A 17354-nucleotide genomic window follows, 5' to 3' on the forward strand; every position below is an offset into this window, starting at 1 on the left:
TGTATTTCATACAGCAAAAATCTGCTCATACTATTCCCACATTTCAAAGCATTCAGTTCATTGAAGCCTTTAATTTGTCCCTAAAAGTCAATACTATTTCCTCCCTAATCTGATGGGGCACTTGACCCATTCATGTGCGTGTCAGGGATGTACCTCCTGTGAAATATTTCTTCAGCCAATTACCTCCGATTAGGGCTGCACGATTATGTCCTAAATAATAATCACAATTATTTTGGTCAATATTGAAGTCACGATTATTCATGATGATTGATCAAACGTCAATGTATTGCCCTCCTTTTAAACAAGGAGTGTAAAAAGAAGGCTTCAAGGCTTGATACTTCCAATAATAATAATAATAAACTAAAAAAAAGTAAATACTAATTTAAAGAAATTCACCCAAGACATGGCAAAAACTTACTTGCTATTTTACTTGCTGTGTGCAAACCAATGAAAAAAAAAAGGAAAAAGAAACCTACTTAGAACCAAGTACATTATTTACTTTTTCAATCAATTAGCAGTCAAAATGTCATTTCCGGTCCTTTCAAACCGAAAATATTCCAATTTGGGGTCTCAATTGACAGCTAGCACGGTATACATTAGGAATCAGGTGAGAAACTCAACAGCATTTCACACTGGTAGATAATTAGGATGATAAAAGCAGGGGCTTTTTTCATGCAAACATGTGGGAAACATTGCTCCCTTGGTGGTAGAATAACAAAGTGCTTGATTTGACATGTATAACCATCTTGTGCAGGTTTAATTGTGCAACCCTACCTCCAATCTAGCGCAAAGCAGTTTTGGATGGGGAGGACTTGAAACAAACAGCGTTGTGCCATTCAAGTCTGATTTACTAAACTTGGGAATTACGTCTGTAGTCTCCCGTATTTAATTTTATTTGGCAACTTTAGAAGATCACTCACGTAATGTCATCTGTTTTATTTCTGACTTGTCTGCCAAAAAATTGTGTCAGTATCTCAATGTGACAACGTGTGTGAAACTCAACAAAATAAAGTTATACAGCATTTTGTAAATAAAGGAATCATGAAAACTCAACCTAGCAGTAAGTTTACGATCGATCTGTTCTTAATAATGTAAAGTTCTTGTCCGGCATTAAAAATCATTCAAATAGATGTGTTCATACATGCAGAAACCCTGTTAAATTCTCACATACTCCCTTGCCCCCGTTTGCTAGCTACTGTATTAGAATATCTAATATAACATCTCAGGGACTTAAACAAGGCTGCACACATTTTTTATATTTTTTAAACATTTTTTCTTCTCATTCAAAAATGATTTGCGAAGGTTAGAGGGCACTTGGCTAAAAATAAAAATATTTTACAGAAACATTGAAAAAAATGCTGAGAACCTCTGTACTGTACTGTATCTTGTGGTTCAGGCTGCACCCCGCCTTTTGCTCAAAGGAGAATGACGCAAAACAGCAAGATATGCTGCGATGTTTTCTCACTGCTATTTATATTTGAGCATTCACCTTGATGAAATAAGATTTGACACGTCAGAGAGGAGCAGTTTGGAGGACCACTTGGTGGCAAGGCCTCCTCCTTCTTCTATCAGCACCACTACTTAATTCTAGCTCAGAGGCTCAGTCAACTGGCAAATATGTTGTGTAAAGCTTTTCTGCCTGTCTATCTGTGTTTTTCTCCCTCTAGCTTCAGTAAGAGCCATGAGATAAGTTAGTAAATAGCAGTCTATTCCCTTTGCTGTTGCGGGAAGCATATCTTGAGCACACGGGGGAAACATTATTTCCATAAGCTTCTTACTTGCTCTGGGCTCTGTCATTTGTATGGTGGCTTCATGTGATGACTTCAGATGTGATTTTATTTTAAATACATTTCTGGGACGTCTTAAGGGCAGCCACTCGTTTAACAGGGGCAAAGGGGGTCCTGTTCTTGAATGATGTAGCGAATATACTGATAACGGATCATTATGAGATGACGTATAGTGTGACGGGTTTTGGTGAATAAGAACTTGCTTTGTGTGTTTGCGAGAGGTATTTTTTTAGTGAGATTTTTTAGAGGAATTAGAGTTTTGCTTGTTCTTGAAGTTATTGTGTCAGTGATGTTTGTTTTTAGAGGTTCTTGGCATTTGTAAGTTTTTCAGTTTCAGTGAGACTGTATTTTGCCACCTAAGTTTTTGGTGAAATTTTATCTGTGTGTGTTTGTGTTTAAAGGGCAGCGTGAGTGAAGGTTTTTGAGAGTTGTGAGATTTCGTTGGGCGTGACATTTTTCGAAGGTGGTTATGAAAGATGTCTTACTCTGTGGCAAAGTTTTCTCTGTGATGGGGTTTGGGTGTGTGAGATATGTATTTTTGTGAGAGTGTGCATGTTTTGTGAGTAATTTTTTTGTGTGTGTTCCTGTCTTACATGTGTTTAGAGTTTTTGGTTGTGTGAGACATACAGTAATTGTTGTGTGTGAGAATTATTTCTTTTTACTTTCTGGTGTATTTGTGTGGGTTTTTGGTGAGGTTCAGTTCTTAGTTGTGCGTATAAGATTTGTTGTGTATTTTGTTGTAAAGGAAGAGGCAGGATTTGACATAAACGTGTGATGTGTCACATGTTTATGTGTTTTTGAGAATTTATTTGTTAGGGATGAGAGCTATATGTGTGAGTTTGAGTGTTTTTTTTTTCCCTTGTGTGTGAGAGGTTAACAGTTGTTTGGGGAGGCTTTTGGTAGTGAGAGAGGGGATTTTTGTGTGTATGAGATGAATTTTGTGAGTAAATTTTGGTGTGTTTTTTTGAGTGTTTTGCATATGCGTGTTTGTTTTTTGTTGTGTTTCAAATTGCTTTTTGGTGTGTGTGAGTCTTTATTTCTGTGTTGAAGTTGTTCATTTAAGAGATTGTTGTTGTGTTTATGCAAGAGATGTGGTTTGTTTTATTTTGGCTTATTTTTGGGAAGGGTGAGTGTTTCTGTGTGAGATTTTTGTGTGTGTGAGAAAGGCTTTTGGTGGTGAGAGGGGTATGTGAAAGAGGTGTATTTGAGATTTTCTGTTAGGGCCAATACATTCCATTTTAAAAGAGCACTATATAGGATATGTTTCAATCTACTGCTGTGGTGGCACAAAGTCAGTGACAAACACCTGCTCAGGAACGTACCTTATTGACTGCTGACTTGCTTGTATCACCAACTAGCTGATAGGGACCACCGTGTTAATGTAACACAGGTTTATCCTCCCAACCCTGGAGGAATCACATTAATTTAGCCAGGATGAGTTCTTAGCAAATGATTTGTTGGGCAAAGATCTCTTTTTCACTCCCCCATCTCTGGCAACCTCCCCAGGGTCAACCAAAGCATATTCCACTGTCAAAGTGTCAGGAGGAAAGCTATTAAAAGAGCTTTACTTTTCTTAAGTATCATGAGAATAAGTACATGGTTTAGTGAAATCCCTCCCTAAGAGCACTGAAAATCTTTTAGGATTTTCCTCCTGAAATATTGCCTAATGGACGACTCAGGAGTGTCAAAAAGAGTGTTGTGCCGAGAATGCACTTTTTGGGATTTGATTTGATTACATTAGGAAAGCAAACAACAAAACGTGGAATGGAAGTTTTTAGTTATCTAGAAAGGTTTGCCTTGGTTCATTAAAATAACAGTTGGGAGGAAGTTATTCTCTTATAACTCAGAGGTAAATTGTAACTTTGCTGGGGTCATTGAATTTGGGGGTTCCAGGGCCTCTTACAGAGGAGAGATTTGTCACACATATGCCTCAAAAATTAACGACAACAAATTCAACAAGAAGAGTCCAGTTGTCTTATTTCAACCTTCACGGATTAACATGACCTGTATGTCGTGATGGAAAAATGAAGCCTTACGAACCAATTGTGAAATGTTTTTGTTCATCAAAATGGTTGGTTTAAAGATGCAGTAAAAGTTTAATACAGTTCCTAAGGGTCAACAACCTACTTCTTTAGTACTGGGAAATGCAAAGGGATACCACTTTATGTGAAGACACCAATCATGTTCATAATTTCTCACAATAACCAGAGAAAAAAATTATCACACGTTCTTATCCATGATGCTTTATTTTCCCATCACTTCCTGTATGACAAGAATCTACTTTTTTTTCTTACCAGGCACATTGCTATTTTTTTTTCTTATTGATATTGTGACAGATGATTTTTTTATTTTTTGGATTTTTCAACCTAAATATTTACATGTTCTTACATAGAATGAGAGCTAACCAAATTCAACCAAATTGAAAGAATTTTTTACGTATTTATTTATTTATTTATTTATGTATTTATTTATTTATTGACGCTAGTTGACATGGACTGCTTACAGCACAGGTGACAAATACAGGGCCCAGAAGCATTATCCAGCCCACTACATAATTTTATGTGGCCCACTAAAGGAAATCTTGTCCATTTACTTACCATATGTTTCTTTCAAAAAATGTGTCCCAAAATTAAGCCTCTGAGATCTACTGTAGTGTGTTCTAAATCAATTTGGCAGTGTCATCAACTTTCATCTTGTTTTATTGTGCGGATCCCGGTCAGTATTATTTAGGTTGCCTCAAAGAAAACTGAATCAGATTAAGGAGTAGAACATTTAGCGTAAAGTTGTTCCAAATCCAAATTAATATATCTATGAATATCTCATTGAAAGTTTACAGAATAACATTCACTTAGATTCCCAAGTCAATGGCTTGTAAACACCTTCAATATTACCACATTAAGTGGTGCAAAAAATGCACACTTGGGAAGTGAAAGTTACTGCAGGTCATGAAACATCTTTATAAAGCTGATAGAGATGTGCACAGTTAGTATCCATGCAAAAGAGATCGACTCACATGAAATCTAAAATACTTTTGTGACATCAATTCCTATACAGTGCCTTGGTAGTATCTGAGAAAAAGCACAAAATATGCAATTGATGTTTTTTTCTGAAAAGCTGAAAATGCTTTCCACAGGAAAAAAAAATGTGAAAAGGTGAACTTGTGAATAGTGTAGAACGAATATGTGGGGTTTACTCTAATCAACAATCTATTTCACACAATGGAACCAATTCTAAACAATTGGTCAGTCAATTATTATGCCCATCAATTCCCCAAATCATAAGAGAAAGTGTTACGATTCAGGCCGTTTTAGACAACAAATGTGGTCAATCAGTGCATTAAAATCAAAGAAATTCCGTCCCTCTTCATCTTTCGAGTTGATCTTTTAATGTCAAACAGTGGCACCCTTCTCATTCAGACTCAGCTTCTCTGTGTCATCTGTCATTTTTTAGCACCTGCGGCTTTTTGTGTACCTGTCCATTTCTTTCTCAACCGTGACTCCATAATCCACCTGAGTGCATGGATGACAGTTTTGACATAAGAAGAAAAGATAGACTTCCCAAGGAGAGGGACAGTATCTTTAAGGCCTGGGGATAACCGGATTACCACAGACATTTTGTGCTGTTGGCACTTTTTCTTATTAGCCATTTCAACCAACAACACCCCCGCCCCATCCTTTCCTCTTGCCCTTTCTTAGAAGTCACACCAAACACAGACAAGTACACAATAGCGCACACTCCAAGTTGTAAGTACAGCAGCAAGGCCTTCTCTGCTGGCCGAAACCCATTTAGAAGCACCGGCCAACATTTAAAACCTGAATTCTTATATTTGTTCCTTGAAATTGTATTAATTGTGTTCTATTTGTAGAATTTCCCTTGGCTGAACAGCTTCCTGTATATGTACGCTAAATATTCTGATGCTGAAAATCAGATTTTTCCAATCGTGTAATATGTCTGGGGCCTTTAGAATCAGATGTCTGAATGATTCTTTCACATTTTCTTCACGTATGATCTCATATTTGTCTAATTTCCAGGGCTGTCTAAAACCTGCATGGAAGTGGCCAGTGTTTGGACGTGGTGATGATGGGATCCGGAACCTCCAGCAGCACTAGATAAGAGCCCAGCTATGAGGAGATGGATCAGGTGGGTGACCCCCGCTGTCCGTCACTTTATCCCTCCAGCCCTTCTGCTGAAAATGTCTTATCGCAACTGCTGCTGCTGTGCGGCTGCACCGCTGGATTTTTCACAAACATTGGCTTTCGATTGAGGAGACCAAATGAAATAAAGACCTCCTGCTGCAGTGTTACCCGACCTTTGTTGTGCCGAGGCACTTTATTTGACATTATGGCAGCATAAAAGATGCTAGAGTATCTACTGTGATTCTTAACTATTTTTTTCAGAACTCAATTTGGAATGCCTTTGGCAACATCCACTCCAATGCCAGGATAAGTGCGTTTAATCGCTAACAGTTTGGCCTCATTGCGAATTCAAACATTTCTCCATCAATGTCATTCCAATAACACACAAGGAGGCTAAAGCTTATATTTGATCAGATAAGGTGTGATAATTATGAAAATGGTTAAAAGAAATCAATATAGACTTCTCTGCCCGGTAAATTATGGTTGTGATTAATATTGATTTTGCAGGGGAAATGGGAAGGGGTTAAGCTACTTGAAGTTATAGCCTAGTACAATACAAAAAGCCTGCAATGCATGATGGGAAAGACTTTAAATCGGTTTGCAGAAAAAGTTTTCAAAGAGTAAAAAAAAAAAAAAGAAGACAACACAATCATTTTCCAATAGTTTATATGGCATCAAAACCATTTACAAAAACAGAATGAACCCTTCCGTGGTTCAAACATACTACAGTATATCTTGTTAGCTTAATTAGCAAATGCCATAAATGGGCTAACGTATCTATCTCTAACGTAGTGCAGTTCAAAGTGACACTGAGTAAGATTTTGACTTTTTTTTGATAAAAACGAATCAATTAAATTATTATACATTTCAAAAACGCGCAAATAAATGTGTTCTTTTTGACCAACAGTATGTTTTCAGAATCACTTTTATTGTGACTGTATTACTACAATGAAATTAGTAATACAGGTGGCTTTAAATATAATCGTAGGTCTAGTTATCATGAAATTATATTAGATGGAGGGTGGCACTTCCCCGGAGGTCGCCAAGTCTGTTATAACTACGGACAGCCGGAGGAGTGAGTTTTGCTGCATTTACCGTAATGCCCCTAAAGCTCCCACAGGTGCTTGTGAAAAATTACACAGTCTCCCTTTAAGCCGTGAATGTTTAAACAGAAGCAGTGCGGCAAATAACATAGCAAAAATAACAGGCATATATTCTTTATCATCTGCAAAAAAAAAAAAAAAAAACTAATATTTTTGCCAGTTATACCTGTAATCTCGGCAAGTGTGAAACTCTTTGTCTGCATGGCTGTATTTTACTGCCCCCTGGTGGTGAAGTTGGACACACTAGATAGATAGATAGATGGATAGATAGATAGATACTTTATTCATCCCCGTAGGGAAATTCACAAGGAAGGCGGTGAAATGAATTGCAGTACAGTATTCATATCGGGCAAAATGTTATATTCTGTTATACATTTATATAAAGTACAATAATATAGAGAGCTATTTACATCGAGAGGGTTGAACAGATTCCATTCATTTCAATAGGGAACGTTTATTTGAGATGTAAAATACTTCTGTAATGGTTGACTTCTTCTTACAGTTGTGGTACTGGATGGCACATAGGCGTTTGTAGCCGGTGTTAAATTGTTCCATTTTCTTTCCTGCGCATGTGTCTCGTCTAATATTATGGCTTTTTAAGTGTCAAACGGGAAGGGGCGAAGGAGGGCGTCTCAGAAATGTTGTATGTTTTTTTTTGAAGGGGGGATTATTCTTCTTCTCATTGGCTTGGGCCACCGTGACAGTGGTGTGAGATGAGCGCTTGACATGCTTGGTTTCTCCCATAACAAGCTTGTAACTTGCTACCAGGCTGTACACTTGACAGTCAAACAATTAAGGCGCACAGAAAACATTGATTGCGCATTCATCGCGCTCTAAAAGAAGCCCATGACATTTTTTAATGTTCTCTTCTTGTGGAATCAAATTGAGCTGAATTGTTTTAAATGAATGCCTGGCCGGATTTGGAAATGCCCAAACCTTTCGACCACATCAAGCGACCCATGAACGCGTTCATGGTGTGGTCCAGGGGCCAGAGGCGCAAGATGGCTCAGGACAACCCAAAGATGCATAACTCGGAAATCAGCAAAAGACTGGGGGCCGAGTGGAAAAGGCTCAGCGACTCGGAGAAGCGCCCTTACATCGACGAGGCCAAAAGGCTCCGGGCTCAACACATGCGAGAACATCCGGACTACAAGTACAGACCGCGGCGCAAACCCAAAGCTCTCCCCCAGACGGAGCGCCTCGTTTTCCCTCACGTGGAGCCCTTGAAGGGATTCTCCGTGGACTCTTCCTTTCTCATCCCCGGGGAAAAAAACCCCACTCTCCTGGCGCCGTCCCCGGTGAGACATCTCCATCGAGTGGCTGAGTTTCAGCCCTCTCTGGGCGGCTACAGCGCGCCCGCCTTCGGGTACCACTCCGGCGCGGTGGTCGGGGGCTTGGCTTGCCACGCGTCGCCCGCTAGCCCTTACGTGGTGCCCTGCAACTGTGGACCGTGGTCGGCGGCTGGTGTGCAGCCTCAGGTGGCTTACATTCTCCTCCCGGGAGGGATGAGCAAGAGCGCCGTGGACGCGTATGCGGCACCGGGGGCCAGTGCGTAAAATGCAGGGCACGGGGACGCCACCCAGAAGACGCACGCGAAATCGGATGAAAATACTCCCGTGAACATGTGGGATGGACTAGAACGCATTTTGGACCGCCTGGGAATTTTTAGTCCTTGTTGTGAGGTTCGGCTTGTCCCATCAGGGGTCGCCACAGCGCAAATTTGTTTGGAACGTACCACCAATTACAAATGAGTTTTTCCGATAATGAACTAAATGACGTCTAACGTCAGATTAAACGATGTGAAGCCTGAAACATTACATCATTTACACGAAACCGTTATTTGTTTTGAAAATTGAATTTAAAAAAAAGCGTTTGGCTTCTAGGAGCTCCGTGCACATGGCAGGTGTTAATTGCTCATATGTGCTTCGCAAAATGCACAATGCCTACATTACCAGTCAACATTTTATTTCTGCAAAATGACATCTACATTATTTATTTATTTGTCAACAAACCATTTGTCTAACAACATAATCGCAAAATCATTTAGAACTTATCCTGAATTAACAAAAACACCGCGATTTAGCTTGTCTTTCTTCACATACGTTTAAATACCACTTATAGGCCATTATATGTCAAATAAACAGAAACAATACCAGTCAATAGTTTGGAACCACCTCATCACTTGGTTTTAAACACATCAAGAGGTCAAGATATTGAAGACGTTAACGCTCGAAAATGCAGAGCTGTTAAATAGTAAGTCATTGTAGGTAATAAAATCATATACACAGCATTAAACTCTTACAGTCTTCCAGACTAGAGACATTTTAAATGTAGACGCAAGTCCCCTCCGGGCACCATGGGGGAATATCTTGCTTATCTAAATCCATTGCATCGCTGTCATTAATGCTGCCCGGTTCACATTCCGCCTTCGAAGACCCTGAGATATTCATCAAATCTCTAATGCAGTTGAGCTTACCTCATAAGTTTTTCATTTAATGTATTTTATCTTTACAATGGGTTGTGATTCAAAGAAGGTTGAAGAAACAAAAACGTAACGATTTTTTTTTTTTACATTGAAAGGAACAGATGTTTTCAAATATGGAAGCCAATCTTCCAAATTAATCTGGAAAAAATACTCAACTAACAAATATATGAAAATCAATTTAAAGTAATAGTGTTCTTACTTTGTTTCTCTCATTTCTGCATGGCATAAAGGATATACTGTGCTTAGCCTACAATAGTTTTGTTCCATTTTCAGTCAAGTGCAGATTAAAAGAATATAATGAATTACTTCATGGGAAGTTATTATTGAAATGATTTCTCTGATTTGTCTCATTGCAGGCACTGTGATACAGTATTTGCATTGAAATCTAATATTTTAATTTACTTGCAGTATTTACAAACTTTTATTTAACCAAGACACATATTTGAGATTGGAAAAACAATGCCAAGCATATAACGTTCAGAACGTATTCATAGATTAGGATACATTGTTGGTTGTAACTTGCGACGATGATTTTTGGACCAATTCAATGAAATTGGATAAGTTTACATGTTTAGGTGTAGGAGGAATAACTTGAAAGCAAGAATGATGTTTGGATTTTGTTGTTCATAACTGTTATTGTTCTTAGTATTTGCTTTTCCATTTGAATGACTAAATAATATTCAGTCATTTATGTTTATTTCATTGATATAATCTTGTAGATGCTGAATCTGAATTACTAGCACCATTCTGAAATTGTTTCAATAAATACACCTGCTGAAAGTTCCAAGACTGAACTAGGATGTTGTTTTATACAAAAAAAACACCACATTGAATTATGAAGGGTGTGATGTATGTAGAATACAAATGTTGAAATTAAGCTTTTCAATACTACAATGATGAGAAATGAAGCCTCGTGAACCACTTTTTTTTCCACTCGAAGTTTAAAGACAAAAGCCGGTGCAATGGAAATGTATGAAACTTCTGCTGCTTCTTTAAACCAAAAATGTCATCTAGAGGAAGACAAAATCTCACAATTGGTTCAAGAGGCTTCATTTTCCCATCACTACTAACAAACGATCTTCGCAAACATTCGTGGAGGATACCGACCGAGAATCTCAAAAAATTGACTAATTTACGACACCAGGTGTCGCACTTTGCCCTTTGTTGGTAATGCTAAATAAAAAAAACAAGACAAAATGTTTTCAATAGCTTAAAACTTGGTCAAATTAAGAACAATTTGCTGGTTCAAAATTATACCTAAAACATGTTTGGAAATAGTTCCAAAAGGCCCAAGGCAAATGTACTATCTTTAGACTGTAAATATAACTGCACTGTTTTTCTTTGTACTATATTTAACAAAAACAAAAACAAAAAAAAAAACCTTTAAGCAACTATTACAAGTAATGTGAAAATCGTTTCATCATTCTTTTGTGTACCACTGGACAACGCCTACACACCAGCAGTGGTATTTCAAGTAGTTCTTGGTAATCATTGTTTCTAACAACACAAGTACGAAATAACTGAAAGACATGTTTTCTTTGTTTATTGTTGCAGATTCAAAACTCCACCTATGCAGTTCAAAAGAAATATCAATAACAAATCCAGTTACTGTCAAAACTTTGTTGAAGCCAGGGAACACACAACTCATCAGAGCTCACTTTCCAGAACTGGTTTAAGGTGAGCTCTTCACTAATGTGCCCCAAGACTAGTCAATCTATTTTTAGACAGAAATTAGGAATCATTCTTTCTTTAGACAAGTGTTGTCCATCCATCTGCAATTCCAGCATTATAAAAAAATGTGTATACAAAAATCAGAAACTGGAAAAAAAAAACGAAGAACGCGGACTAATTTGTGACTTTCAATAGAATTTACCGCAATGAACGAATACAAAGTTGAGTCCAAATAACTATACGTACATTTCACTCCTAATGTTTTTTATCTAAACTAAATCAATGCTCATATATCTTTAATTTTAAATGCAACTGTTTTAATTGACCTAAATAAAAAACGATGGCAAAGTGAATGACATAAACCCTCAGAGTTTATGAACTGTCGATTCAACTGTGAAAGCAAATTGAAACTTGTGTTTATATCCGCTCTAATTTTTCACTCAAGAACTCCTCCACACTGTCTGTGTTCCACTTGAGGATACTGAGTTCCTCAGAAATGTTCCCGTTATCGTCCAAAAGCTTGAGTACAGGATCTGAGCCTCGCACGTACTGAGAAAAGAGAAAGTAGGAGGTGGACAAAGGAGAAAAAAATTAAAATGGAAGGGATCAGTGTCAGCAACACATTTTCACCTAACACAGAAGTGATCTAAGAGAAAATATAATGTTATCATGAGTAAACTGGGATCACAGTTTATGTTATATTTAATTTAAGCAATAATATTGGCATTAAAATATTTCAGGTAATGTCATTTACTGGCCGCAATTTGCAGGTGTCAATAAGTGATGGGAAATGAAGCCCCATGGACCACTTGTGATATTTTTTTCTCCTCGAGAGGGCACTCTTGCCTTTAAGATTGCTAGTGTAAAGGAAAGTATTAAACTCCCACTACATCTTTAAAACTGGGGGGGAGACTAATACGATTGGTTCACGAGGCTTCATTTCCCATCCCAAGTGTCAATCCCTCTCCCTTGGAAGACCACATTGATTGAAAAGTCACAAACTGCTGTCAGCACTCACCTTGATCTGAAGACCCTTGAACATCTTCGGCTTGTCACCCCTGACAAAAGCTGCACAGAAGAAAATAAAAAGGGGGTGAGGTTCAGCGTGTATAAATTAGTTCTATTTTAGCACCGAGGGCTTTAACGACTGACAGCTGCAAAACCTCCTGAGAAGGTCGTGTCTTGAGGAAACAAGCATGTGGGATGACTACAGCTGAAGTGAACAAACAGTGGCCAAATGGCACAAAAGATGACACGGGCTTGATGCTCAATCAACGAGGGGCAACATTATCAAGTAGACTGCGGGTGGTCTTCCATAACAAATGGCCAAAGCTACCAATTGGGGGCTTGAAACGCAAACCTGAGGTGTTTAAAACCACCTACGGATGAAACATTTCATAATACCTGGAATATTTCACCTTTTTTTTTTTTTTTTTTTTTTAGTAGTGACTCCCAACGATAGTAAATTATACAGTTTATTTAGCTTAATGCTAACCCATGAGACAAAACCCGATAAATGGGCAACAGGAAACAGCATTGACGTTGCAGTCATCGTCAATGTTTAGAATGTCAAATTGAAACAAGCACTTGGCCTCTTAGGAATTGTTCTTAACCATCTGCTCCCCGCTGTGACTTTCCTTGTCACCATTCACCGCATTTGTCACAAGGTAACGCCGTATCTTTAATTGGCCTCATGAGGATTGTGCATTCCGCTGACCCAACTAATACAGGCAAGGGGAGGGATGGAAAACATACAAGTGTGGTGATGTTTCTCAATAACTCACCTTGGACTTGAGGGAACCTCCCCAATTTTCATCCACACACCTCTAGGACGGCCCCCGCATAAAGCTGTCGGTAAGGAAAATACCAGATGAGCAGGAGGTTTATGAGGCCAAAGCATGCAAACGCGTACACGCGGCACTGCCCACACGCAGAGATAAGAGGCCCTGCTGGTGGCAGGGTGGCTGGCCTGCAGGCATCTCATGGCGACTGCTTGCAGTCATTAAGAGCAGCGAGCGAACATGCGTCAGAGTCAACAGATGGTCGCTTTGTCATCGAACCTCCGGAGGCTATGTCGAGCAAGTTGGAGGAAAACCCAGACTCACAGCTGCCCCTTTGAAAACATGCTGTTCTGCATAAAGTACAGGATGTTTGTTGTGTGACTTTCATGACTTATTTTACAGCTCTGAATTATCAAGAGTTAATACTAGCTTGAATTTCTTGACCGCTTAATGTGTTTCAGACCATGTGAATTTCAAGGGGGTTCCAAACTTCCAAACCAGGGTATATTACACAGAAGATGAAAAAAGCGAAAAAATAGGGAACAAAAATAGATTTCGGAGATTGTTGCCTCTATTTATGAACTACGCTTGTGCAATTTGGTAACAAAGACTCCCCACACCTCGCTTCATCACCTACACATCACCACCGTCACAAATGTTTTCATGAATTCTTATTCTTGGTCAGCACCTACAAAGGTTTGTTATTTGTGCAAATTAATGACCAATTAAAATAATTGAAAATGGCCTGCTTGTTTTTCATAATGCAATGTTTTCTGCATGGTTTTTAGTGATGGTTTGGGAAATGTGAGGATTCACTGCTATAACACTTAATTGTTTTGCCTGTTGCCAATGCTAGATGCTTTTAAAAAACAAAAATAGCAAATTGGTCATTACAAGGAAGCATCAATTTATTTGATACTTTGGGTATTTGCTGTCAGGCTTGGTCTCTATCATCCACAAATAGGAAGATCATTCATATTTCAGTTTAAAAAAGAGAAAAAAACCTTAGCATGCTTAACTTTTTTAGCCACAGTTACATTGTGAAATGATAAACAAAGTGAAATATTGCTTTAAAAGACAACATTTATCATTATTGTGTCAACTGCATTCTACCAGCGTGGCTGGATCTCATGTTATTCACAGAAACCGAATCTTAGCTTGAAAAGCTCATGTGACTCATTTTTGCAAAGTCGATTAGGAAAACTTTTAGGTGCTTAAGTACTTCTGTAAAACTGCACAACTCTAAACGTTCATGACGTTCACCCCACGATCCATACAAAAGAGAGCAAACATACCATTTCAGCATTTTAGAATACTCCCATTTCCAAAGACGACTAGTTACACACCTTGTGCCTCAGCGCTTTTAATAGCCAAACACATTAAGAGCATTACTTCCTCATTAAAACCAGCCAAGTATAACCTCCATGCAGCTATTAAAAAGTTATGCCTCCAGCCTTTCAGCCAGGAATAAAGACTTATATCCAAGGCAGTCTTGTCATGTTAAATCTTTACCTTGTGTCTTTTGAAGAACGAGCAACACGCTAATTATTTTAATGAGAAATATCATGCTTTGCCCTTCATTTGGAAGACGCGTTTGCACAAATCAGATCGACTTGAAATGGCACGGCAGCGTAGTCTTAGGGCTGGACATTATAGGCCTTAAAATAAAATGTCAAAGGTTCTCCTAATTCTCTAGCTTGTTAAAAAAATAAATTATTCAAAACAAGTTTCGCTTTTTTCTTCACCCCATCTGGGATTTGCTTCATTTCTCCTAATACCAAACAAGCTTTGAAAGATTTTTTTTTTTTTTTTGTCCAGCAGATTTCCCTCCAGCACTAATGTGCATCAAATAAAAAAAGTGTGAGCATCTAACACAGACCAATCCCAACTGTAGTGGGTGGGGTGGGGTGATTGTTTAGCGTTCAAACCATAACTTTACCACAAAGTATGAATTTGAACTTGTCCAAACTCATCTTACAGTACTAACACATGACAGATTTGTCTTGGGAAGAAAAAATAAATTCACCAGAAGTGTAAGAGTACATCCGGCCAAAACATTCCCTGAATTCCACCCAGACTAAACTTCTATCCAACTTCCAGATCTTGTCTCTCAGTCGAGATGTATCACTTTTTTTGCTGCGTATTGCGGCTGAAAAATTTTAACCATTTTAATAGAATAGAGAAATTCTCTTCTATTACATTTTTTTCAGAAGCAGCACATCACTGATATTTCTGAGCACACATTCACCACTCTTTTTCAAAAATAGAAGCATGCCCGCATCTTTATGATTTCAAGCATTGTAAATAAATATAGAAATTATGGAATGGAGAATTTTGTTTAACTTGGTAAGCTCCTGGGTTTTTGTTGACTTGCTATCATACTAATTTTATAAATTGTTTGAAAACAAGTCCATTGTGCATGGTTGACGCTGCCAGTAGCACTTGCTTTACTGTTCATGTTATGGTGTGCCTTGTTGCACCTTACTCTGGAGATGCTTGTTGTGGCGCAATGGTGACATCACATGTGCATTGTCATATTGATCGTTCCACCGCTCGAACATACAGTTTGTCCGCAGTAAAAAAAACACATAACGAAATATTTAAAAAATAAAGCATCTCAAAATTGACACGCAATATATTAGAAATTGAACGTCGTATTGTGACATCCATTACTGTAATACCTTCCCATTTTGACAGGATGTCTCGAAAAGAGCATAAAAACTGAAGCTGGGTGTTGAGTAAAATGCAAAATTCAAATTGTGTCTTGTTTGTTTGTTTGCAGACCCCAGTATTTTTTACCTTGCGTGCTTCCAACTGGGCTTCCTGCTGGCAGCAGTGCCTGCAGTCAGGCTGCAGCTTGGTGAGGCTGAACTCCCCGAGCAGGTCACAGGAACTGCACAGCAGGTTGCTGGAAAAGCCCAGATCCCTACAAGCCTCCGAAGCCAGCTCGGATCCATACGCAGACAGCTGGAGGAAGTAACGATGATTGACATTAAATGCAAGATTTACAAGGTGCAGACAAATATAATGTAAAATCCCAAGGTATGATGTTAATCAAATTGAGAAGAAGCAAGCACACAAATTTCAAACCTTGTGCAGTATTTTGACCATTTTGGAGTCATTTTAGTCCACATTATTATCGCAGTATTTTTGTCAAGAGAAGACACATTCCTGGTAGTGTAATAATTAAGTGATTGTGCCATGTTCATCTTTGAAATGTTGTCGCCCCCAAAAACGCTGCAATTTGACATGTTTGTAGTTTGGCAAGGAAAGATAAATTTGCGGATTCACTACCAACCGTTTAATAAACAGGATGAAGACATGCAAAAAATGTAAACAGTCGCAAAGGTGAAATTTCACTCACTAGGCCGCATCCGGTAATATCACACAGCCAACATACAAATGCCGCATTGTGTACAGCAATAACACTTTAAAATCAGTTTCTATGACGTATTTATGCAATGGATTCTTTTGTTTTCTGTCTGACCAAAAACGCGTACCTTTGGGAAAAAAACGTGTTTTATGAGGTTCCGAGACCGATTAATGGAAATTTAATTATAAACAAGGATTAATGAACATTTCCTTTGAAAAACGTTAATTATCTTTGTTTCTATATGCATGTCAATATATTACTTTAATTATAAATTGTTTAACAAAATTGAGCTCGATTCCTCATTGGCAAACGATGCTTATAACCCAATATGACAACCATTTGAACACGAAGAGACGGTTTGGCGTTTCGCAGTAAAAGTAATCAAATTTAGAGAAATGGGCGTCTTTGAGGGACTGAATCACAATCCACAAAATTTGCACAGATTCACGAAACTGTTGACTGGACTCCTAGAGATTTTGAATCTCTCAGCCAAGTCTCTAAGCCACGTCATATCGGCAAGCATTGGAAACGATCAATGTAACGCTAAACTGGGCAATCGGCTCACATCAGAAAATACTCAGCAAGTGGCAGAAACTATATGATCTTCTTTTTAACGTTAATTTGTTCAACTTACTGTTTGTAAAATAGAAACCAGCCACAGGAGATACACTTCTCCCGACATTTTGGTGAGTTCCGCTGCACTGGCGAAAAAAAAACTACAATGGCGGACCCTTATAATTTAGCTAAGAGTGTCTCAAAGTATGCCTGATAAAAACAATAAATATCATGAAGCTAGATTTGCCTAATTTCTCAACAACATATTGGATAATAACTACATATACGTTATAAATTGTAAAAAGGTCAATAAGTTTTTTGTAGTTTTCAATTTCATCCGAAATTAAAATGTTCATTTGTAAGGCACACATGGGGCAGTCTAAGTACTTTTTCTTCGCTTAAAATGTATCCGCGTGATTTGTCTTCAAGAAACCAGCACTCCTATGGGTTGACGCTCTCACTT

General features: G+C 38.3%; 3 protein-coding genes across 3 annotated transcripts in view; 2 read left to right on the forward strand and 1 right to left on the reverse strand.

Moving 5' to 3' along the window:
- The first annotated feature begins 7928 nt into the window (after positions 1–7928).
- Positions 7929–10245, forward strand: LOC148415052 (transcription factor Sox-14). The gene has a single exon (XM_088429284.1). The coding sequence runs from the start codon at positions 7929–7931 to the stop codon at positions 8580–8582; it is 654 nt and encodes a 217-aa protein (XP_088285410.1). The 3' UTR covers positions 8583–10245.
- Positions 10246–11032: 787 nt separating this feature from the next.
- Positions 11033–17107, reverse strand: selenof (selenoprotein F). The gene is made up of 5 exons (XM_088429285.1): positions 16971–17107; positions 15763–15930; positions 12967–13030; positions 12201–12250; positions 11033–11731 (listed from the first exon to the last, which is right to left on the reverse strand). Exons 1-5 carry the CDS (start codon positions 17016–17018, stop codon positions 11600–11602), a joined length of 462 nt encoding a protein of 153 aa, XP_088285411.1. The 5' UTR covers positions 17019–17107; the 3' UTR covers positions 11033–11599.
- hs2st1a (heparan sulfate 2-O-sulfotransferase 1a) overlaps positions 15958–17354 on the forward strand; it is a 52457-nt gene continuing 51060 nt past the window's right edge. The window contains exon 1 of the mRNA XM_088429283.1: positions 15958–15975. The gene's annotated coding sequence lies outside the window, so the exon portion shown is untranslated. The remainder of the gene's footprint in view (positions 15976–17354) is intronic.

The sequence above is a fragment of the Hippichthys cyanospilos genome, chromosome 12 (genome assembly GCF_059441005.1).
Source record: "Hippichthys cyanospilos isolate Australia breed blue-spotted pipefish chromosome 12, RoL_Hcya_1.0, whole genome shotgun sequence".
NCBI lineage: Eukaryota > Metazoa > Chordata > Actinopteri > Syngnathiformes > Syngnathidae > Hippichthys > Hippichthys cyanospilos.

Bases quoted from the DNA above. Each gene is read 5' to 3' on its own strand.
- LOC148415052 (XM_088429284.1), top strand. From the start codon at position 7,929: ATGAATGCCTGGCCGGATTTGGAAATGCCCAAACCTTTCGACCACATC.